The 24517-nt window shown below is 38.7% G+C and overlaps 1 protein-coding gene across 4 annotated transcripts in view; it reads right to left on the bottom strand.

The window, feature by feature from the left end:
• The window catches only part of LOC136879064 (gastrula zinc finger protein XlCGF49.1), a 253540-nt gene that overhangs the window by 7619 nt on the left and 221404 nt on the right, over positions 1-24517 (bottom strand). For 3 of the 4 annotated variants that reach the window (XM_067152810.2, XM_068228942.1, XM_068228940.1), the window contains exon 5: positions 15870-17713. In XM_067152810.2, coding sequence (XP_067008911.1) covers positions 17257-17713 — 457 coding nt within the window. In that variant the 3' untranslated portion in view covers positions 15870-17256. Of the gene's footprint in view, positions 1-15869; positions 17714-24517 lie in introns of those variants that run through there. The other variant, XM_067152811.2, reaches the window with a different exon arrangement.

The following is a 24517-nucleotide window of genomic DNA, read 5'->3' as shown; positions in this document are numbered from 1 at the left end:
CTTCTTCTAATTTGTCTGCATCAATTCGTATGTCTAACTCGTTGGCTGAACGGTCAGCGTATTGGCCTTCGGTTCAGAGGGTCCCGGGTTCGATTCCCGGCCGGGTCGGGAATTTTAAGCTTAATTGGTTGATTCCAATGGCACGGGGGCTGGGTGTGTGTGTGTTGTCTTCATCATCATTTCATCCTCATCACGACGCGCAGGTCGCCTACCAGTGTCAAATAGAAAGACCTGTACCTGGCGAGCCGAATCTGTCCTGGGAAATCCCGGCTCTAAAAGCCATACGACATTTCATTTTTCAATTCGTATGAGGTCCCTAAATAATAATGAAGGAAATCACAATCCCTGGAGAGGAAATATAAACCCTGAGATTTGCCGATGATATTGTTATTTTATCTGAGACTGCAGAAGATAGGGAGAAGTTGCTGAATGATATGGACGTAGTCTTGGGTGAGGATGCAAGAGGAAAATAAATAAGTCGAAAACAAAAGCAATGGAGGGCAGTCCTACAAAGTCAGGTGATGCAGGAAATATTAGATTAGGAAATTAAGTCTTAAGAAAGTGGATGAATATTGTTACTTTAGTAGTAAAATAACTAACGATGGCCGAAATAAGGAGGACATAAAATGCAGGCTAGCACAAGCAAGGAACACCTTTCTTAAGAAATTAAATTTGCTCACTTCGAATATTGATATAGGAATTAGAAAGAAAAAAAAAATTGAAGACTTTTGTTCAGAGCGTGGCACAGTATGGAAGTGAAATATGGATGATAACTTGCTCAGAAAGAAAGAGAATTGAAGCTTTTGAAATGTGGTGTTACAGAAGAATGCTAAAGGTGAGATGGATAGATCGAATGAAGACACACTGAATCGAATTGGTGAGAGAAGACTGTTGTGGCTGAATTTGACGGGAAGAACAGAGAGAATGATAGGACAAATCTTAAGACACCCAGGACCTGTGCAGTTGGTTTTTGAGGACGTGTAGGGAGTAAAATGAAGTTTGTTGTTTAAAGGGGCCTAACATCTAGGTCATCGGCCCCTAATGGTACAAAATGTAATGACAAATTAAAAGTCCAAAATCCTCCACTGACAGAATTCAAAACATGAGGACGAAGAATGAATGGATGGATATGAATTTAAAACAATCAGTGGATCTGACCCGCAGTGCCTCACATTCACAGAAACTGACGTAAAACAATAGTATTACTGGCCAAGGGACTACTTCTAAAGCACAATACTGAATCGACGATGATTGCAGTCTAAAGTGGTCCAAAATCCAAGTCATCGGCCCCTCATAATGGTACTTATCACTAGGAAAGTAGAACCATGGTATTTCTCATGGTGTGGTACTAATCAAAAGTAGCATAGACTCGCGGTATGTCACACATTATGGTAGTACTCACAGGTAATGAAATTCGCACATGTAATACAGACAGTGGCGTATCCTGGAATCTCCACTGAGGCATGCACTAGTAACCATGCAGTTAACACAATGTATTAAGTAAATTTCAATTCTACTCACCCTAATTACATGTAAGTGAACTCGAGCCAAACAGTTTTACTGTAATTTCCTGGATTGAACGTGCGTACACAATTCTTGTTTTCTATTTTTAAATTTATGAGAGTCCGCCTCTGTGGTGTAGTGGTTAGTGTGATTAGCTGCCACCCCCGGAGGTCCGGGTTCGATTCCCGGCTCTGCCACGAAATTTGAAAAGTGGTACGAGGGCTGGAACGGGGTTCACTCAGCCTCGGGAGGTCAACTGAGTAGAGGTGGGTTCGATTCCCACCTCAGCCATTCTGGAAGTGGTTTTCCGTGGTTTCCCACTTCTCCAGGCAAATGCCGGGATGGTACCTAACTTCAGGCCACGGCCGCTTCCTTCCCTCTTCCTTGTCTATCCCTTCCAATATTCCCATCCCCCGCAAGGCCCCTGTTCAGCATAGCAGGTGAGGCCGCCTGGGCGAGATACTGGTCATCCTCCCCAGTTTTGTCCCCGACGCAGAGTCTGAAGCTCCAGGACACTGCCCTTGAGGCGATACAGGTGGGATCCCTCGCTGAGTCCGAAAAGCCGAGGGAAAAGCCAACCCTGGAGGGTAAGCAGATTAAGAAGGCGAAGAAGAATTTTTTTTTTGCTACGGGCTTTACGTCGCACCGACACACATAGGTCTTATGGCGACGATGGGATAGGAAAGGCCTAGGAGTTGGAAGGAAGCGGCCGTGGCCTTAATTAAGGTACAGCCCCAGCATTTGCCTGGTGTGAAAATGGGAAACCACGGAAAACCATCTTCAGGGCTGCCGATAGTGGAATTCGAACCTACTATCTCCCGGATGCAAGCTCACAACCGCGCGCCTCTACACGCATGGCCAACTCGCAAGGTAAAGAAGAAATATACGAGGGAAGGTAGAGGTCTCCCGGCTTGAACTATTTGAATCTTTTCATCAAACGAACGGCCAGTAAACTGATTTACAATTATATCCGTTTATGACTCATCCATCGTTAATACCAAAATAAGCGAAAAATATAATAAAAGACCGAAAACGACGAATAGCACAGGAACAGCACACACAGAATGAACTCACTAATCAGCAAAACACACAATGAATTAACTCACTAGTTAGCCACAACTGAAGCACTGGAGGAAAGTCACCTCAGTGGCATTGGTCAGTTTCGTCACGTTGGGTTCTCGCTGGGGGATAATCTGTGGGTCCCGTTCGCTGTAAACATGTCGACTTTCTCCAAGTTGCTAACAGATGGCAGAGGGTAGCACGGGTATGGGGTGACAAATTCTGACCAAGTTTCAATTGCAGCGACATCGTTCGGAGGGTTTCAGAACTACGTCTGCCACCGAATGCAATTTTAAGATTGAATGCCTTGCATCCTTAACTCCGCCATGCTGTCTCTTTCTTCCTAGAGAGGAGTAGACGGCGAGACTACACCAGCACCACACGTAGTCAAGCAACGGAACTAGTACAGTTGTGCGGACCTTTTGAACTTCTGAGAGATGAAATCGTTAATATTTGACTTAAAACAACCTAAAATCGTACATCAGACAGTTCTTTGTGTTATCATAACGCATGCAGTGAATGCCTTGCATTCAAGGAGAATACGCCCCTGAATACAGACCTATGGTGTTTCGCACATTACGATGCCATTTACGGGCAATGCAAACATATGGTGTTCATCACATAAGTATAGTAACCACAGGGACTCATACTAGCCTGTGGTGTTCCTCATATAGCGGGTACTAATCATAGGCAAGCTAGAACCATGGTGTCGTTCATATAGTGGTACTAATCACAGGTACTGTAAAAGCCGACAGTGCATTCTAAGTGAGGGGCTGACCACACGGTGCTCCTGCATGCTACTAATCACAGATTTATTTAGTACCCAACACAGTGGTACTATGCGCAAGTAAAAGTGACCCATGGTGTTCCCCGCGTGGTGGTACTAATCACAAGTAGTTTCATGGTTCAAATAAAATCATCACTTGGTTGCCCCTTTTTTTGCCTCTTACGACAGGCAGGGGATACCATGGGTGTATTCTTTGTCTGCTTCCCCCATCCACAGGGGGTTGTGTGTTTGGTCTGTGAGAGGTATAATGGAGTTTTTATTATTCTACTCGACCCATAAACTGTTGGGTCCAATGAGTTGACTGAGTGTTATTATAATGGCATTCCATCCTGTGTTTACTTGGAGAACTCTTTCGTGCGGTCAGGTACATACTTGACTGAGTAGCGGACTGTACGCTGATGCCATCTTGCGGTATCCGATGAAACTAACTTGATCGGCAGTTAATGCGTGGAAACAATGGGTGATATTAATAAACCGGATACGTATCTCTTGTCTCATAAATATTAAGACATGTCTCAAATGTATATGAATAAAAAAGCGATGTCTCAGCAGTGACCTTTGCTCCTTGAGACACAGCTCGTTAGCGGATTCTCCCGGAGACACATCTCCAAATGTATATGAATAAACTGGAGTTTAGTCTCTCTGAATGGAGACTGGTCTCAGAATTTCTTGAGACAGCCCAGAAAGTGACTCAGGCCGATAGAATCAGGCTGAAAACGTGATGGCGGAGTTTATGATGGTTTTACACCGGAGAAGAAAAATTTATAAAGCACGAAGAAATTCTCTCGAACATGATTATAAAGACCTCTACCGTTACCGGAAAGAAAATGTGGAATGGTTAGCACATTTTCTGGAGCCAATACACGAGACATTCATATACGGTAACAATAATGATAAAGATGATGACGATGATAGCCATTTGCGATAGGATTTACATGCATCATAAAGTGTAAGATGTTCAAAATCAAACCAGAAATATGCAAAACCGTGCAACGTACAATTCTGATAATTTTCTTAGTAATTATTAAATTAATTTAATTATTCTTAATCTATTCTACATTTGTGATTTTTTCTGTACGTTAACATTTATTCTATTCACAAAATACGACTAACATTTTATAAATGAAATTAATTCACAATCACGGAAAAGGCCTAAACAAAACATAGCTTAAGTGCGGTCAGTATCCAGTATTCGGGAGATAGTAGGTTCGAACCCCACTGTCGGCAACCCTGAAAATGGTTTTCCGTGGTTTCCCATTTTCACACCAGGCAAATGCTGGGGCTGTACCTTAATTAAGGCCACGGCCGCTTCCTTCCCACTCCTAGCCCTTTCCTGTCCCATCGTCGCCGTAAGACCTATCTGTGTCGGTGCGACGTAAAACAACTAGCAAAAAAAAGATATGACCTACAATTATTCAAGGCTTTCATTATTCACCTATTCCTGCTCCTTAGCTGAATGGTCAGCGTGGTACTTTTCGGTTCAGGGGGCCCCCGGGTTCGATTCGCTGTCGGGTCAGATATTTTAACCTTAAATCCTCAACATTCCTGCAACTCACACACAACACTATCCACCACTACAATAACACGGCAGATGACACCCATTCTCGTCGGAGGATCTGCCTTACAAGGGCAGTACCAGGCTAGAAATAGCCACACGAAATTATTATCTATTATTATTATTATTATTATTATTATTATTATTATTATTATTATTATTATTATTATTATTATTATTATTATTATTCACATTTTGATATCTGGAAGGATATTTTTTTCAAGTGTGAAAATTATCGCTCTCTATCACATGTTGGCCAAATGGTATTGAACGAATGTGCAAGTATCTTTGGTCCTGGTGTAAGCTACCCCATTTATGTTTAAGTGCCATAAAATTCCCTGCCCATGCCTTTTTCGATTGCACTGTTTCTAAGTTTATTTAAAAGTTTCAACCGGCAGCTCGAGCCCTTGAAAAAAATATGCTGTAACTGGTTTCACAACATTTAACAGATTCGCATAATGACGTTATTCGGCCAATGATTTGCTGCCTCTATGAGTGCTGCTCTTTCTCAACCATCGCACCAAGATCTCACTTGCGCCAAATACTACGAGGGAAGCATTTGGTTTGAATCAGACAGATTTCGATGAAACTTCCATGAATTGTCAATCTACCTGTCTTAAATCTACTGCTGATATTCACTTTGTCATAAAATCAATTTCATTGTTGTAATTAATTGCTAAAGAAAAGCTGGGTGGTTTGCAGCTGTATTGACCTCGCGTATGCACTGTAGAAATGCACTGATAGTTCTATTTTAAAGTTACATTAAACAGCGCGCTATAGAGTGAAAATTAGATTTTGACAACATGAACAGAATGTCTTGCTCATCAAATCCATTTTACTAACATGCACAGGATATGAATATTTCAAAATATTAGGCTTTTAATACTTCTTTGTCGTTTACAATTGAAGCTAAAATATGTAATATAAAATCCTCGTCATTTGTATATAAACTTGCATGCTATAAATAGCCTTAAACTTTCGGATTCTTGTTGAGAGTGATTCATTTTGTCACTCTGCGGGTAACCTATATAACAACGCCAATCATGCAGCGATGTTCTGATGTCTTAATTGACCATCCTACCATGTTTCATTGAAATCGCTGCCATCTACACACCACGTTCCATTTAAAACTGGAGCAAAACTTTACTGACAATAAATACCGGTACGAAAGTGTTATTTCACGGCAGAACGGTTATCACCATTGAGTTCCAGATGTCTATAGCTCATCATGTTACTAAGTTTCATTGCAATTTGTCCGGTCCAAATCAAACTGCTCCCTTGTTAGTTATATTCGTTAATGAATATGGATAGCATTTTGTATTATTTCTATGTTTTGAAAGTTTGAAATTTAGACAGTTTATGCAACAGTATATAGGTATTGGTTGTATATTATATACCGGGTGAGTTGGCCGTGTGGTTAGGGGCGCGCAGCTGTGAGCTTACAACCTGGAGGTAGTGGATTAAAGCCCCACTGTCGAGAACCCTGAATATCATTTTCCGTGGTTTCCCATTTTCATGCCAGGCAAATGCTGGGACTGTACCTTAAGGCCACGGTCGCTTCCATCCCACTCCTAAACCTGTCCCATCGTCGCCATAAGACCTATCTATGTCAGTGCGACGTAAAACAAATTGTAGAAAAAGTATATTATATGCAGAAACACCCCTAGCTATGCACAGGTATGATCAATAAACTCCTCATATTCATGATGAATGAAGTACAAAGCGTGTTTAAAAAGTGTTTGAATGACTTGCAATGACCGCAGAAAATTATGCATTTGTATGTGGATCCTAAATGTGATGATAAATACAATGTAACTTCTTACACAATATCTTGAAGGAAACTTACAAGAAAAGAAACCTTAAATCAGTCGTTCCCAAGCTGGGGTTCAAGTATACTAAGTGTACGAGCCACTACGTTTATGTAAGCCTAGAAAGAATTGAAATAAGAACTAGTGATTACTGAATATTGATAGGTGAAACATAACTGAAGAAGAAGAAAAGTCTGTCAAGAACTATTCTAAATGAAAAAAATATCGGTGGGTGTTCCATTTTGGTTGTACTTGTTTGTTCTGCTCTTTTCTCCCTTTCATGTAAAATATTTTCCATTTGCAGTTGCAAAATCTGTTTTTGCACTGAAATGAGTTCTTCTGTTTTTTCGAGAACACACTGTCGCTTTTCAATCTTTTTCGCTTTTAAATCTAACACTTTCATCTATTCCAACAAAACCACTCTTCGTAGCTCTCTGATTGTTAATTCACTCGTCAGCTGACAGATACCAGAGCCAGTGTGCGAGACTCATCTCAAGCAGAAGGAGACAAGTCTCGTTAGCGAGAAACAAACTTTATTCATATACATGACGAGTTCTGTCTCGCAAGTGACTTCCATCTCAATCCTCCTTCGAGACTTGTCTCCGAGTTACATCTCATTTTTATTCATATCACCCAATGTCTTGTGTGTGTCGTTTGTTTTGGTGTTGGTCGAGAAGAAGAAGGAAGTCTATCACGTACTGCTGGTGGAAGATATTTTGCCTGAAAATTAGATAAGAAGAAGGGAGAATGGAATTTGATCCTGGTTAAATGAATCGCCTACTTGGCATGTAGGCCATCAATTGCATTTTATTTCTAATAACCTCGCCGACAACTGTAAGTAGCCTTGACTTGTATTTGTCTTTCTTTGAGACTGGAGTAACCAGTGCATTCAACTGGACAAGATGCCTTGGAACTGTTATCGGAACATGTCTGGCTTTGAGGAAAACTGGACTTAGCAGTAGTAATGTACGGAAATTCAGGTCATACCATAATTGTGTAATCCATTGCTACTTAATGTGGGGCTTATATATAAAATTGTAAGGTGATGAGTTACTTGAATATTTAACTTGAAATATCTTCAAGGTTTTGAGTGGTAATTGGGTAACGTTCAGTAGCTTGTAACTGCTACAATAAAAATTTATGTAATGGGTGTAACTCTTGATCTGGTGATTCAAGTATATTTTCTCAAACTAATTTAATTATTGGTATTGGTTCGGTTTTTCTCACAACCACCTAGATCTTGCGGAATATGCTAAAGTAAAGGCATTTTCTAATGACTACTGAAGTTGTTTTATGGCAGCCATTTTGTTGGTGTGTCACGTGAGTGGTTGCCATGGTAACTTAGTGTAAACGCTTGGTGGGCGTAGGCCCCTGTTGATTTTGACATTTGAGTGTCGCATTCATTGTTGAAGGTGATAGTTGAAGTTCACCGTGGATGATGGAAAGATTGATTCTTCTGGTGTACAGTCAAGCGCCTTGATTTTGGGCTGATCGTATTTTATTTGCATACTGTTTATGAAGTTTTAGTTGAAACTTAACGTGATAATTGAATTATTACTCGGCGGACGTTATCTATCTCTTATTTTTCAAGATTTGCCTACCTCTCTTGGTCATTCAACCTCCGTTTCCGCCTGTATCGGGTATCATTTTAATTTTACGTTACTCTGGTAGTCGTTGGGAATTGTTTTGACTTTAATTACCTAATTTTCTCTTCTTACACCCAGTGAGGATTGTTATGTAATCAATTATTATTAATGAATTAATGTTGTGATGTGTTTTTAAAGGATCCTATTTTTCATGAATATTAATTTATCGTTGTAATCAAACCAAAGGTTATTCTGCCCATACTAATTAATTTCAAGAATTTAAATAATTGATTAATTTGTTCCTTAATTTCTCTTACTGTTGTTGTCGGAGTTTGAGGTAATTATTTTAATTAAAGGTTTTCTTTATTTGAATTAGTGTAGTTTTTTCAGTCAGGATAATAATAATAATAATAATAATAATAATAATAATAATAATAATAATAATAATAATAATAATAATAATAATGTAATGTGTACCTCTTTCCACTCGACCTCTTGTGTCCAGACTTCCACTCCATGCAACGACCTTCCCTTGGGGATCATGAACTGGTAAGTTTTTCTGAATGTTGTGTTATTGTTTTCTTGTTTATGGATCCCTGGTCGTGCGAGCTGCTCTCACTGTGTTAAGTGTTGTTTGGTCGTGAGAGAGGTATTTTATTTCACTTAAGTCCACCGGCAAGCCGGTTAGGACCTCCCTACCCGCCACTTAGGACGTGCCACGTGGGAGTATCACCTCTCCCCCTGCTACGCCAGCATAGTAGGTTTGTGGTATAAGGATTAAGAACGGTAGGGGTACACCAAGGTATGAATATGACATGCAAATTAGAGCAGATGTAGGATGCAGCAGTTATGTAGAAATTAAAAGGTTAGCACAGAATAGGGTGGCATTGAGTGCTGCATCAAACCAGTCTATGGACTGATGACTCAAACAGCAACAACAACAATATATTATCTTTGCCTCGAGCCTTGGTCTTGATGCATTTTATTGAGTCAATAACTTCTTGCGGTGTGACGGCCTGAAGTGGCTGAAGTAAAATTTATCCCGGAGTGGAGATGGTGTATTATCATATTAATTGTTTTCTCTTTCACGACTGGTTTAATTCCCACTGACGAGGAGATGAAATGGTCGTTTAATTCATCTATGCTAAGATTTAGTTCTGTGTTAGATTTCTGGTAATTGATGCCGACATATTTCATAGATTTCCACATCATTGCAGGGCGTATGTCAGGTCTAATCAAATTATGGGCATAACGTAGTCTAGCGCTTCAAATTTTAGAGCTTGTTTTATTATGCATAGTTTTATAAGTCTGATGTTTCACTTTCCAATGGGCTGTGTTTGTACTGTCTATGAGCAGCGTCTCGGTTAGCCATTAGTGCACCATCCTGAGGGGGGTTTCTGTCTTGCACCATATTGGGCAACCATATTTAATATGTGCGCCCCATTGGGTGACCTAACAATTGCTCCGGCTATTTTCCCCTCAATCATCCATCACTCCTACAGATCATTAAATGGATGAACGCATATTAAAATTGATGCTAAGTGTCGGTAGCTATGTTCGCTTTAAATACTCATCGTATAAACAGTTATCGCATCATAGCATTTTAGCGATGCCGTAACCTTCATTTTTCCTATCACAACATTTGATATGGTAATCCTTAAATTGCCACGCGACACCTCTCAGGGATAATTAAATTGCATCTACGAACCATACTATTTTTTTACGTGAGATCAACTGAGACACCATATTTCTCTTTCAATAAATTACTATCGATACCATTCATCATCCAGAATCAATTCCAAGCTTTCAAATCCAAATCATTCAAAGAAAAGAAAGAAAATATTTTTTTAAATGAATTAATTCAAAATTATTTATATCACAATGATATTAGCCTATCTCCTAAAATAATAACATCTAAATTGGATAATCTATAATTTATTTCATGATTCCAGAATCATAAAAGAAAATCTACTAATAATTATCAACATCAATTATCTTCTTCCTCTCTAAAAAAAATTAAATTTAATTTAATCTAACTTCAATCTGATTCAACTATTCTTCTCCATTAGTTAGGCGCATCACAAAAATAAGGATAAGTTCTCTTGATTATAAAAATTGAAAGTACATTTTCTTTCTATTGAAAAACGTAGTATCATATTTTTAGGTTGAAAATAAATCTAAGTCCCTAAGCTTAAGTAATTTCCACACAAAATATGCATATCTGTGTCCATCAGTTTTGTTTCTTTTTTTAAAAATATAAAAATAAAAATGCTTATTTTCATCATTATTAAATTGATATTCTGTCATAAATTCATGTGTTTCTTCTTATGTTATAACGTTAGCAATCGCAAATAAGTTCCAAATATATATCAGCCCAAAATGGCTATTTCAAATATATATAGTTCTTTAAATGAGAAATATTGGTCACCTCGACCATGTCTTTTGGTTAAAATATTCAAATAACACCTTAAAATTAAATGTAGGTATCGTGTAAAAAAATAATCATAGTTCAAATAGAAATTATACCTAACATGTTTTATGATTTACCAATATTTAATCAGGTATTAAGAATTCCGTAGGAATGCATTTGGTAACCTATTTTATCTAATTGTAATAGAGATTTTAAATTATGGGATTGCTCTATGAATTAAATTCATTCTCGACAACAAAATTCCAATAATATTCAGTTCAACGTTGATATATATTATCTATGAAGACAACAAGTTTCCCTACTTTTATTTCCTACTTGGATATTTCCTTTGAAGACAGTTTATGGTAACCCATATACGAAATATGCGATGTATTTCATTGTACTCGTGTACCACTAACCCAATATATCTCGCATTACCATATTAATATTTTGCCGCATATGGCAAACATCACCATCGGCCCATAATACGCCGTATTTACCGCCAAAATTATCCATAAACATATCTATCTCTCCATTTACCAATATTAATTACCATAATATATCATTATTCAATCTCCTAAACATATCACAGCGAATAATTATTCATAATTCCACATTAACATGCCACTCAAATCATAACTTCCCTACGTAAACATTTATCATTTCCAACATGACGGCAAATCATCTTAACATCACATTAATGTACTACAACGGTACTCTTTTGGGTTAGATTTCATATATTATACGCATAAACACGTTAGCCTAAAAATGAAATGCATATATAAATCAAATAAGTTAAAATGTACTCACATTTCATTGCGTCGTATCAGCACACATATAGGTTATTCAGAAATCAATTATCTTCTTTAAAAATATAAAATTAGGGTTACGTCTCTTTATATACGATGTTTTTGTCCCATAATGGTTAAAAATTATATTCTAAATCTCTCCTTGTTCAATTATAAACATTCCTATATTATGGCATTGATTGTAAACTCTGGAAGAAATACCTATTCCCATATTAATAATAATAAGTCAACAAGGACAATCTCATTGCAAAGATGGCAACGACTGTGATTTTATCACGAAGAACTACGTAAAAACAACATACCAATGTTCACTAAAAATACAACTACTATATTTACTGCATATTAATTTCAAGAAAATAAAATAACTTTTTGGAACTTATCTTGCGATCACTGACGTTAGATGACTGGCTTTGGCTTCGATGTTGTCATCTTAGGATTGCGTAGAACGACTCCATCCTTCGTTACGTCACCATCAGGTTGTAGTTTTGGGACTCGGGATAGTAGAAACAGCTGGGCGGTCTCCGTCGGACAGTCGGCTCCATCCTCGATTTAGCCTCTCATGTTGTAGCAGTCAGTCATATATGAAAGAAACATTTCCAAAGCGGGAGTTAATTTCACATCCATACTCTTAGGATTGAGTATCAAGTTTGTATCTAAGATTCAGGTTTTTAGGACAATAATTCAAGGTTAATTCTTTGCGGCAGTTTAACAGTTAAAATATATCAAGTTAGCTCTCTAAAAATTTCTTTTGTTCGGCTAATCAACCTATACTGCGTTATATTCAACTTGATTCCTCGTACGGTCTTGAGTCTATACTCTGACTACTGTTCGGGTATTTTCTAACTCGCTCTTTACGATATTCGTTCGAATATATATGATTTCCAAATATTCCTTCGCTTTGCAGGTTCTCCAGCCGGTAATTACTGCAATACCGGTATCTCCCTTCTTCTTTATACGAAGATTGGCTTTTCTTCTCGAGGATAAATTTACGTCGTTTTGCGTAACAGATTTTTTTATTGTTCAGCTACCTCTTCTTTTTTAGCAATTTTGAAAACCTTCTATTATTTTATCACGGCCGCATGGATCCTTTATAATTTTCCGTCTCAGTCCGTGATCTAGGCATATTTAATTCATCAAATAAATATCTTTGCCGTCACGTGCATGGCCTTCTTGAATATATACGTTCGTATAATGTATACACTCCGAAATCACGGCCTATTTTACTTAATATATGCATTCTTTTCTGACGTATGGCCCAATTACGTAATCTTCGCGATCTCATTACCGTGCATGGCAAACTTATAATTTCGTACGACAACCTTTATTCCAATATCAGGACGATGAAAACGGTACATTAGGTGACAAATTTAGTCATCTATCCATGGTTTAAGAGCTCTGTACGCACTGGGGTGTGTCGATCGTAGAGTTGAGCTACCAGGTCATTAAATGCTGAAACAATTTCCTCTACATTATTGGTGTAATTTATCTCCATCCACGGCACAGAAAGCACAACTTCTTCTAATTTGTCTGCATCAATTCGTCTGAGGTCCCTAAATCATAATAATTTTGTCCTTGGTTTTGGTCTTTGTAATTGGTAGAACAGGTAGATTATATCATGTCCAGATAGTCTCGGAATTGATGTTTGTCCACGTTGCAAAACTTTCACTGAATTATTTGTTATTATTAGATCAAGAAGAGTATGACTGCAATTAGTGTGGTCATTTGGTCTGAGGGGTAAAATGGTCGTTACATGCTTCAAAAGTGTTACGAAACTGGGGAGTGGAAGCTGCAGTACTGTCTAACAAATCTGTGTTGAAGTCTCCCATTATACTAACATGTTCGTAGTCTGGCAGAATGTTTAGGATTTCAGTCTCAAGGTTGGTCAAGTACCCTACTTTCGAAGGCTTGTAAACTACTCCTAACAAGGATTTCGAACTAGACAGTGTTATCTCTACAAACAAAAACTCTGACTTACGTTCATACTGTGAAGGTTCATGGCTAATTACTTGAGGGTTGAGGTCTCTGGCAACATAAGCGGCCACCGCCTCCCGCCCTCGCCTTTACCCTTGCATTATTTTGTAGAAGGATGTACTATTCCATGTCAGCAGGAGAGCTGGAACTTTTGCTCGTCAACCACATTTCGGTTACGGGAATTGCATGGAACTGTCGTGAAAAGAAACACGTTATGCATTTCATCCATGCGAATTTGGGATAGCAATGACTGCACATTACAGTGACAAATTGGAAATTGTTTCACAGTTTCCTTCATGATAGAGAGGACCTGGGTTTTTTCTAGCAGCTATTTGAGTGAAGGGAGCAGTTAACAGAATAGGGGGGTAAGAGGATGAAATAAAGGAATGCACTTAGGCTTCCTGTGTGAAAAGGTACGCTAAGTTCGGAACAGAAAAGTGAAGCTAAAACAGAATGAGAGGACTAAGGTTCAAGAAAAGAAAATGTGAAGGTAATAACACACTATAGACAAATTATGCAAGGTAAATCACACAAATGAACCTAATTTTAAGCTAGAGGGCTCGAATTAGCGATGTTATACTTGGAAAACCGATATATGGTTTAGTAAAAGATGTGTTACAAAGTGTGTTATGGGAGAGAAGATGAATGTGTGTGTGAGTGAGAGAAAGAGAAGAGGGGAAAGGAAATGTGAAAGTTCACTGAAGAATATTTGTACTATGAAAGCAAGGGAAGACAATATTTTGGTACTCACATTAAAAGTGAATGTGGATCTGTTATGGGTAGTGATATTTACAAATTATAATCAAGGAATATTGCACATGCAGTTGATAGACGCCTTGTACCATCTGCCAACTTATATTAGTGTTCGTCAGCCCATTAACAGTGATGGCTGCCTTCAATATTACTAGAAGAGTTGCAGTCAAATCCTTCCGTGTCATGGTAGGTGTTCCTTTTAGTTGGTGCTTCCATGTGGAAATCTCTTGCCTGAAGCGGAACGACGTGAACTTCACAATGGTGGGCCGAGGTTTTCCAGATATATTCAATCCTACTCCATGGCTCCTGTCACTACCAGTTTTGCTTAAATTGGCCTCCAGTTTATTGCAGAGGTTAACTAAAATGTTGTCTGTGTTTTTGCCCTCACTTTCAGCAATACCAAATGGCCATTAACTTAAACTTTGTTGGTACTGTTGCAGGGAGTTGCACTTCACCTCAACTTCTTCTTTGAGATTTTTATTTCTTTTTGGCAGCACTAAAGTTTTCTGCTTAGTTCGTTCACCAATTCAGCACTGAACTGGAGAGTACACTCAAGTTCCTTTACTAGTCTTGCCAATCCATTCATAATACTTTCCGTGAAGCATTGGGAGAGCATGGTCTTGTCCAGTGCCTTTCTCACCCCTTGTTCGATTTGGCTGGCACCATTGCTGACACTATCGCTGCTAGCTTTATTAGGATGACAAGGCATTTTTAATATTATCCTAATATAAACAATATTGATTTTAATCTGGTCTCAACTTTACCCTGGCACAAGTTCTACAGATCTGCACATTTCCACACCATATACTGTTTCAGTTCACCTACAAAATTCGCCTCTATAGACAGCCGATTTGCTCACTTGCCTTTGGCTGTCCACATAGGAGACATCTGATCACAGGCACTGACACAAACAACAAGATCTGGCTGGTGTGTACATTTTCCAAGGAAGTATTTGGAAACAATGCCACAGTATGGGGAGTAATGTGGGAGCACTCCCAATGAAGAAGGAATGCAATGTCGAGTATAGAAGACACATTCCAGAGAGACAGTCAGATTATATTAAAGTTATTTTCTCTTTGAACTATGTGCCCCTTGTTATCTTAAATAATGATACCATTCCTTAGTGCATGTCAGTTATTAACTTAGAAGAGGGGAAAGGAAATGTGAAAGTTCACTGAAGAATATTTGTACTATGAAAGCAAGGGAAGACAATATTTTGGTACTCACATTAAAAGTGAATGTGGATCTGTTATGGGTAGTGATATTTACAAATTACAACGAGATGTTAAATTCGACTGAACATGTAACAAGCACACCTGTAATAAAATTCACAAATTCCACTACCCATTGAAATGCTACTCAACTATATTCCCCATATGCTTCAAAATTCAATGTATTTGCCCCTCACCTTATCTATCCTTGACTACAGCAGTGCTGTACTACTGACAGTGATAGGAAACTAGACCAGAATTTAAAGAAGTGCATTACATTTATCTTTAATCTATGTTATGATGGTCGCATACGACATTATAGGAAATTGCCATGGCTTTGAGTAAGAGACATTGTAAATGCCACTCATTAACCCTTCTTCACAGAATATTCAATCCAAATAAACCAAATTACTTTTATTCACTCTTTAAATTTTTCTTATCAATTGATCACTGCAGTACACAATCCGGTTTCTCTCTTAGTATACTTTTACACTGCACTACTCTCTACAACCATTCTTTTGCAATCTCTGCTGCCAGGAAATGGATATTACCTCCCTCCTAACATTAGGCGTGTGACTTTCCTTAATAAGCTTAGGTTGGACGGCCAAAGGTATTTGCTTAATGACTTGTGGAATGACCGAGGTATGAATGTGTGAGTGAATGGCTCAAATGTATTTTTGACTATTATCATAGTTTTCATTCGTTTATAGCTAAAAATATTATCACTTATAGTTGTATACATTTTGTAGCATTACAGTAAAATTGTGAAACAGTGGTTAAATTTAAGACAGGACCTAGAGCCTTAAACATACCACTAATAAAGACAATATCTTAAAATATTCTGTAAGAGTTGTGGGCAGATGAGCCCTCAAAGTTACTTGCTGTCCCATCATGCCCCAGATGCTCAATTGGAGATAAGTCTGGCAATCATACTGGCCAGGTAAGTTATAGCACATTGTGTTGCATGGGCAGTGGGCGAGTATTATACACCATTTGGAACAGCACATCACATTCATATAGCAAGAATGCCAGAATAATGGGTCAAACAACATTCTGCCTGTACCAAGTTCTGGACAGCGTTCCTTCCAAAAATGTGAATGACTATTTATATTATTGCATCCAGTCCGATCATTGTGTCTCAGACAAAAACATTCTACAAGGAGTCGCTCAGCAGGTTTACACTGTCCGGGTCGACGATCATCACTTGCAGACAGGCAGAATGTGCTTTCATTGCTGAATATCATGGTGTGCCATTCCATTCTCGAGGTGGTCATCTTGAGTGCAGCATAAAGATTCAATGAAGAGGAATGAGAGAAAATGGGCCTGTAGTCCAACTACTAGGAGCTGGTTGCCAACAGTTAATGTTGATACTTCTGGGGTCAGATTTGCTCTTATCTGTGCAATTTTACATGTACGGTCAGCATATGCTGCCCTTACACTACGGTGATCTTGCAAACATAATTTTTGGGCCTTCTTTGATTTGAATAAAATCTTGATAAAGAGGTCTAAAAAGGATCTACTATTGGTATGTATAATAATGTTATTGCTATAATGCTCCACTAACTACTCATACCATTTTCAAAGACACCGAGGTGTCGGAATGTTGTCTCACAGGTGTTCTGGCATATTTGAGCACCTTTAAATACCTCCTATAGGTTAGCTACTCAGACCAGCTCATTGGTGTGTTTTCTCTCATGTCTCATGACATACTTTTATAAACATTACCACATGTACAACAATGGAATATCCTACAGACTACTTGGGGCAATGACCTCGATATTAGGCCCCACATCAAGCAGCATCATCACCTATTGACTATGTGCGTTTTCTCATGTCTCCTTAAATTTGACGAAGTACTAAAAGCATTTCCGCAAAACGAACATAAGAAGGGCCTGCTTTCTTTGTGTATCTGCTTATGTTCTTTTAGGTTTGACATGCTTCTAAAAGTACTACTGCATATCGAACAAGAGAAGGACCTACTAACAATATGTATATTCTGGTGACGTCTTAGATGCGACGACCTTCGAAAACTATTCCCACAAAACGAACAGCTGAATGGTCGTGCTCCTGAGTGAGTTAACAGGTGGGTTTTCAGATGGCCCTGTTGTGTAAATGTACTATTGCATATTGTACATGTGTACGGCCTCTCTCCTGTGTGCGTCAGCATATGGCGCTTCAAATCAATCGTTTGATTGAATACCTTCTGGCAACTATTACATACATGTTCTGTTCCTCGAATGAGCAGTGAAAAATTCTCCACACTGAAACATAAAGGAAACATAATATTACTTCGCAAGACTAATAAAACACAGGAATGCACAGGCTGGGGAGCTAACTGTAAAATGGTTGTTGAACCTGGACTGGATAAACAGATAAATTAATTTATGGCATCAAGTGAGAGCTTTGAAAGAAATGTCAACACACCAGAATGGGTAAAAAAAACTCTAAACAGCAGAGTGTGGAATCAACAAACTTTTTCTAAATAATTCAGGACATGAATAAGGAGGAGTCAGTAGGTAAACCAGTCAACTTTATTCTATTACCATTTGCTTTGTTTTAAAATGTACGATGCACATTTGTTCTTTACTAAAACCCAATAATAATGTCCAAATTCCCATTTGCTAAGAAAGTTAAAAAAACCATAAGGCCATGTGCACCCAGTGCAGAGTGTGCCAAAGATTTGGTCACTCACAAATGGGATGTAAGCTTATTAACTGGTGCTGGTGGTGCGCTGGGCGCCACTCTTCCCGTGACTGACTGAACGACGACGACAGAGAATATGTTAAATGTTGCAACTGCGAGGGGAAACACGCGGCCAACTACAAAGAATGCCCTAGCTGCAGGGAGTACGAAAGATCCCTCAGAGCTAAGAGACCGAATGGCACTGGAAACCAACAGCGTGGCTGCCCGAGGCTCTAAAATGCTCCTCAGGCAACAAAGGCACCCCTAGACAAACAGGCCCATCAGGCAAACCTGGCCAACCAGGAAAGCAAGTTCCTGTTAAGGGAACAGGCCCCTCATGCCGAGGCAAAACACACACGAAACAAACAGTGGAAAACAGTCATCCCAAGGCTCAAACATAACAAAGCCCCTCTCCCGGCCTCGGGCAACAGAACCCAAGCTTCAACCAACAAAAGCAGGGCCAACAAACCAAGTGCATCAACAGAGAAACAAAGGTCACGCCCAGAGAACCCGAGCAGGAACAAAGGGGAGAACCCGCCACCTGCTCCATCCCTCACAGTCAGCACATGGTACCAAGACTCACACACAAAGCATCCACTACCCAACTTGAACCCGCCAATAATAACACAATCCCAAACACACCTCCCCAACCAAAACCGCCACGAGATCCTCCAGGTCAAAAGACCAACACAGCTGAAGACATATTGAAGTCACTAGGCATAAACATACCACTCAACATCCTAATCCCCACCATTCTTAACTTCTTAAAGAGGGTGGCTGATAAGGAGGATCTTAAATGGCTAAGGATAATAGTAAATCTCATCAAATCATTTATCTCTATAACCTGAAATGGCTGCATAAAACACACAAAACAAATATACATAACACACACAGGCTACGAGTTCTAATTTGGAACTGTGAAGGAATACGTAACAAGAAAATAGAACTTGAAGCCTTCCTAATAAAACACGCAATACATGTAGCGCTAATCACAGAGACATTCCTCGCCCCTGGCACGAAGCTAACAATAAGAGGTTATACAGTACACAAGTACGACAGACCTACACTGAGAGGCGGCGTGGCAGTTCTGGTAAGATGGGACCTAAAAGACATGGAACTTGAAATCCCAGAACTAGCTGGAATGGAAGCACACAGAAAACGCCTACTAGTACGCGGGTCGTTAATTAACGTTATAGCAACATACTCCCCCTAAGGACAGTCAAAACAGGCAACAATGATATACTGCTAGCGTTAGCCAGGAACACAATAATAGGAGGAGACATCAATTCGAAACACGAAATCTAGGGCTGCCTTAAGCCTAATAAAAAGGCACCACACTGTACAAACACATGATCGCTCGCGAATACGTTATAGCAGCACCCAAGGAACCCACATTCCTAGCTCTGAAAGTGCAAACTTCAGACATACTCGACATTGCCCTACTCAACCAAGACCCCCTGGATTACAGTATGAAGGTAATAAGTGACCCAGCATCAAAACACCAGCCAGTACTCTTTACACTGGATACTGCCCAGAGGGATACAAACTAAATCCCAAGCTAAGGCTAAACTACAAAGCAGCCAAATGGGACAAATTCGAAAAAGAAACTTGATATGCTGTTACAGGGAATAGAAAACACTACCCCTGAAAGCCCAGCATAGCTTGAGGGGACAATCACAAACCTCACCAAAGCAATATAAATAGCTACAGAAGTGAGCGTACCAACTCACACATATAAGAAGCGCACATTCAAAATCCCGAATAACATAAAGGACCTCATTCAAAGAAGGAACCGGCACAAGCGTAACTGGGCCCGATATCACTACGATATCGACAGGGAAATGATAAAACAGCTGAACACTGAAATTCAAAATGCCCTAAAAGATCACCGGTCCAACGAATGGAATAACAAGCTGTGAAAATTTGACACAAACACTAGGCCAGTGTGCAATAAGCGAGACACTTCACGCGCGAATCACATGTAATTCCAACCATCAAGGGACCAAATGACCCAGTATTCCACACTCAGGAGAAAGGTTGAAGTTATAGGCGATGCACTAGAGGCGGCATTCACACCGAACGACGACCCTTCGGATCCCGAATTCACGGCGAATAGAAGCAAAGGTAGAGGAATTTCTCACCAATGTACCCAGACCAGTGATCAAGAAGACCAATATCCCTGAAATAAAATGGATCATTGACCACTTCAACCCCAAAAAAGCTGCCGGGCCAGACGACATCATGAATATTGTCCTTTAGAATAATCACCAACAGATTCAATGACCTGCTTAAGTTGCAATACTTCCCAGAATAATAGAAATGAGCAAAAATCCTAGTATTTGGAAAACCAGGGAAAGACAAATCGGACCCTAACAACTATCGACTCATAAGCCTACTAGCAACCATAAGCAAAGTATTTGAGAAAATACTGCTAAAAAAGGCTCGTAGCACACATCAAGGAGAAAGAAGTAGGAACGAACAATTTTTGTTCCATAACGGACATTCCTGCAAACAACTCGTTACGTGGTTCCTAGAATATGCCACCATCATGTTTATCGAATGCCTTTTGTATGTCTAGTAATACCTTGCCCGTGTCTCTTTGCTTGTGACATGAAGGCCTGCTTGCAAAGCTAATAGATTATGAGTTTCACCCAGGATATGTAAGATTCACAAAGTCATACCTAGAAGACAGGAAATTTCAAGTAGGGCCTAGACGTACATAACACTATCAAGTATGCGAAGTATCAGAGCGGGCGTAGCCCAAGGCTCACTAATAGGCCCGATCTTCTTTGTCCTATAAACTGTGCCATTTCACTGTTAGGAATGAACATCTTGGAACAAAAATGGACGCTATGCCGCGAGAAAATTAAACGACATGCAAATTTAATCGTCAATGTCGAGAAGATGGTATTCATAACAGGAATAAGCTGAGAAATAGTATCGAGAAGGCGGTGAAAAAGAATACAGGATACAGAATACAGAAAAGATACAGGATTGTTACAAATTTATTACAAAAAAATTCCAGAAGAAATCATCTCAAGCTGCACGGTACGAGATACTACGATGTAAGGAAGACTGTATTGATAGCAAAAGGCTCAAATAGAAAATAATTTGGAATCACATCAAGAGAAAAGAGCAAGGCTACAGGAGTGTTGCGTAGAATCGCTAGTTGATAAGCTGAGAAATTGAAACGACTTGTTGGGAATCGTTACGTAACTGGCTACGTCACAAGACACCACACAGAAGTAGCAGATATCATTGAAAGTCACTGACAAGAAAATAATAAAAACTACGGCAATTGAAAATAAGATATAGAAAACTAAATCGAATTATAATTGAGAATTTCGTAGACATATTAGTAGTCTGCAAGACGTTAGCTGGATTTAATTGAAAGAAGCATTTCTTTTCAATACGTTTATGAATGCTGTAGAAGGCTTTGAATACCAAGATGATGAAACTAACCATGTTCGTCTGCATTTTTGTCCTAACTGCACAAGAGATGGCCAGCATCATCCACTAAGAAGACCAAGGCTGACTGTCTGGAGATGGTAACCTGAAGTCGACGGAGCTATCCCGAGATGACGGAGAAGGAGGGATAACCTGCCCATATGTTCCCAGAGACCGACACAATGTAGCAGACGTACCTGACTATGTCCTAAAGCATCTGGACACACCATCGAGGGAATACAGGGAAGATAAGTCGATTGGTATATTATTACAGTAACTTAAATAACTTTTTTTGAAAAGTGCCATTTTCTAATTGCGTTAATATATAATTGTGTAGTGCTGTCATTGATTTAATTCAAGAAGAATGAATTCGTGTGTGAAATAGCGTTGATATAATGACGTAGGAAGATAATAGGTACCGTAGTCATCTAATTAAAAATGACAATCCTTTGGTTAGGATGTATTTGATCAGTGATAATCGAGTTATGGGTTCGTAATGCGGTCTATGTTAAGTAAGAGGTTAATTTACTTCGGTTGTGAATATTATACCGACATTGTGGTTAATGTTATGATTGAATTAGGGTGTTATACTACGAAATGGAGATGATGTGGTACGATGTACTAGTTACGGTATATTTGGATCATAAGAAGACATATGAGCAATATGAAATGAATCTGAAGAAAATTGAGAAGGAAATGGAATATATAAGTGGATAAAATAGTTATGAATTCATATGCGTCAAGTTAAGATATACATAAGGGTTATTGAAATGAAGGAAGAGATATGATGTTATATATATGAAGAATGGTTGCGTAATAAGAAGAGTAATGAATGTGATGATTACTATTCCATCGAGAGAGAAGAAATTGATCTATTTTAATGGTGATTTAAGTTAATTGACGCGATTTAAGATTAGGAATGCATGTATTTAATTTATTTTTATTGTAGGTAAATGATCTACATAATGATTAGTAATGGTAATTTTTGATTATTTAAAAATGAAACAATGTTCGAGAATTATGTACAGTGTGACGGAAAGTGTAGTGAAACGTTCCATTTAAACTGTGCACGTGTTTCAAATGCTGTTTTTAAGGCAATGCTTTCAAATCCGGGAGAAATTTTGTGGCATTGTAAACAATGCAAACATAACCCAACTTCGTGTAAACCGTTTTCAATCTCTTTTCAGCAGAATAAAGTCAAAGCGGACAATACAAGCCTATGTGAAGCTGTGAACAATATGCAGCAAATCCTGAAAGATGTCTGCAGCTCACTGGAGTTTCAGTCCAGAAAATTTGATGAACTGCTACAGCAAAACAGTGAACTTAAAAAGTGCATAGACCATTTAACCAACGAAGTGAACAACAGCAAGGCTGAAAATAGTGCTCTCAAAGAACAAAATAATCATTTGAAGGATCAAATCAATGATCTTGATCAGTATTCTAAGAATTATAATTTAGAAATCGCCGGCATACCAGTCTCTAAGGATGAGAATGTGTATGAGATCGTATCTCAAGTTGCAGGTGCAGTTGGAGTGGAAATTCAACCTGAACGGGACATTGAATATTGCCATCGACTCCCAGCGCTACAGATAAGGACGGAAGGAAGAAGATTCCTCTCATAATTGCAAAATTCTATTCGCGTAAAACGAAAAACATGATCATGGACAAGAAAAGAAAACATGGGAAACTTCTCTGTGCAGATATTAAAGTCAGAGGGGACACAACTGTATATCTAAATGAACACCTAACAAAACAGAACCAAAATCTATATTGGCTAGCCAGAAGTATGAAACACTCCATGAACTACAAATTCGCTTGGACCAAGAATGGGAAGATCTACATGAGGAAAAATGACGACAGCCCCATACTGCAAATCAAGACTGCAGCTGACTTACCAGCAGCTCCTACGAAGCTGAGAGACTGAGGATTCAAGTTAGGGTATGTATACCTGAGCCAAGTGATTCATAAATATACTTACATTGAAGTTCTCTCTCGAAGCAATTACAAATAGTAATACTACACATTAGGCTATGGATATGAAATCAGATCATGAGTTAGGGATTACCTTACAAGATGATAACAACACAGGCTTTGTAAACACCCCTCAAGACTTGAACAAATTAATCCACTATACTGCAGGAATGAGAATTATGCACCTGAATATAAGTGGCATGATAACAAATTTTGATAGCATGCTAGTTATGTTAAATCAACTGGACCATAAACCAGACATTATAATATTATCTGAAACCCAACTCATTAGGGATATACCCTTCTCTGTTTTAGGATATAATGAGTACTTTATACCCACACAAAATTCTACACATGACAGTCTAAAAATATACACACATGTAACCATACAAAATGTTGCAATATCTGCAGTGAAAACCCTAAAAGCAGCCAATGGTAGCCTACTCAACTTACAATATAATAAAGAAAGCTATTTGATACTTGCTATATACAGATCACCCTCCACAAGCCCAAAGATATTCATAGAAGAACTAGGAAATACACTTCAGCAGCTACCTGCAGCCACACATTATATAATAATAGGAGATATTAACATAGACATTTTAAACCCAACTGGTCAGTATGCTCAAAAAATTAAAAATGAATACATAAACACCTTAAGTGCTAATGGTTTCATTTCATATATCAACTCTGCAACAAGGATAACCCCAAAATCTAGAACATGTATAGATCACATACATGTTAAATCGCATAGAAATAACAATTTTGAGTCATATGTTCTACATACTAGTATCACAGATCACAGTCCTATTTTTCTGATACATAAACAAACCCAGAAACATCAAATACCACAAAAGGAAGGAAAAATAATGAACAATGCCAGAATAGATTATGAAGCTTTAAATAAAGCCTTAAAAAAGGAAAATTGGGAATCTGTCCTGAATGAACATGATGTCAACAAAGCG

Source organism: Anabrus simplex, chromosome 8 (assembly GCF_040414725.1).
Source record: "Anabrus simplex isolate iqAnaSimp1 chromosome 8, ASM4041472v1, whole genome shotgun sequence".
Classification (NCBI taxonomy): Eukaryota; Metazoa; Arthropoda; class Insecta; order Orthoptera; family Tettigoniidae; genus Anabrus; species Anabrus simplex.
Note: the sequence above shows the minus strand (reverse complement) of the source record. Positions and strands in the feature narration are given on the sequence as shown.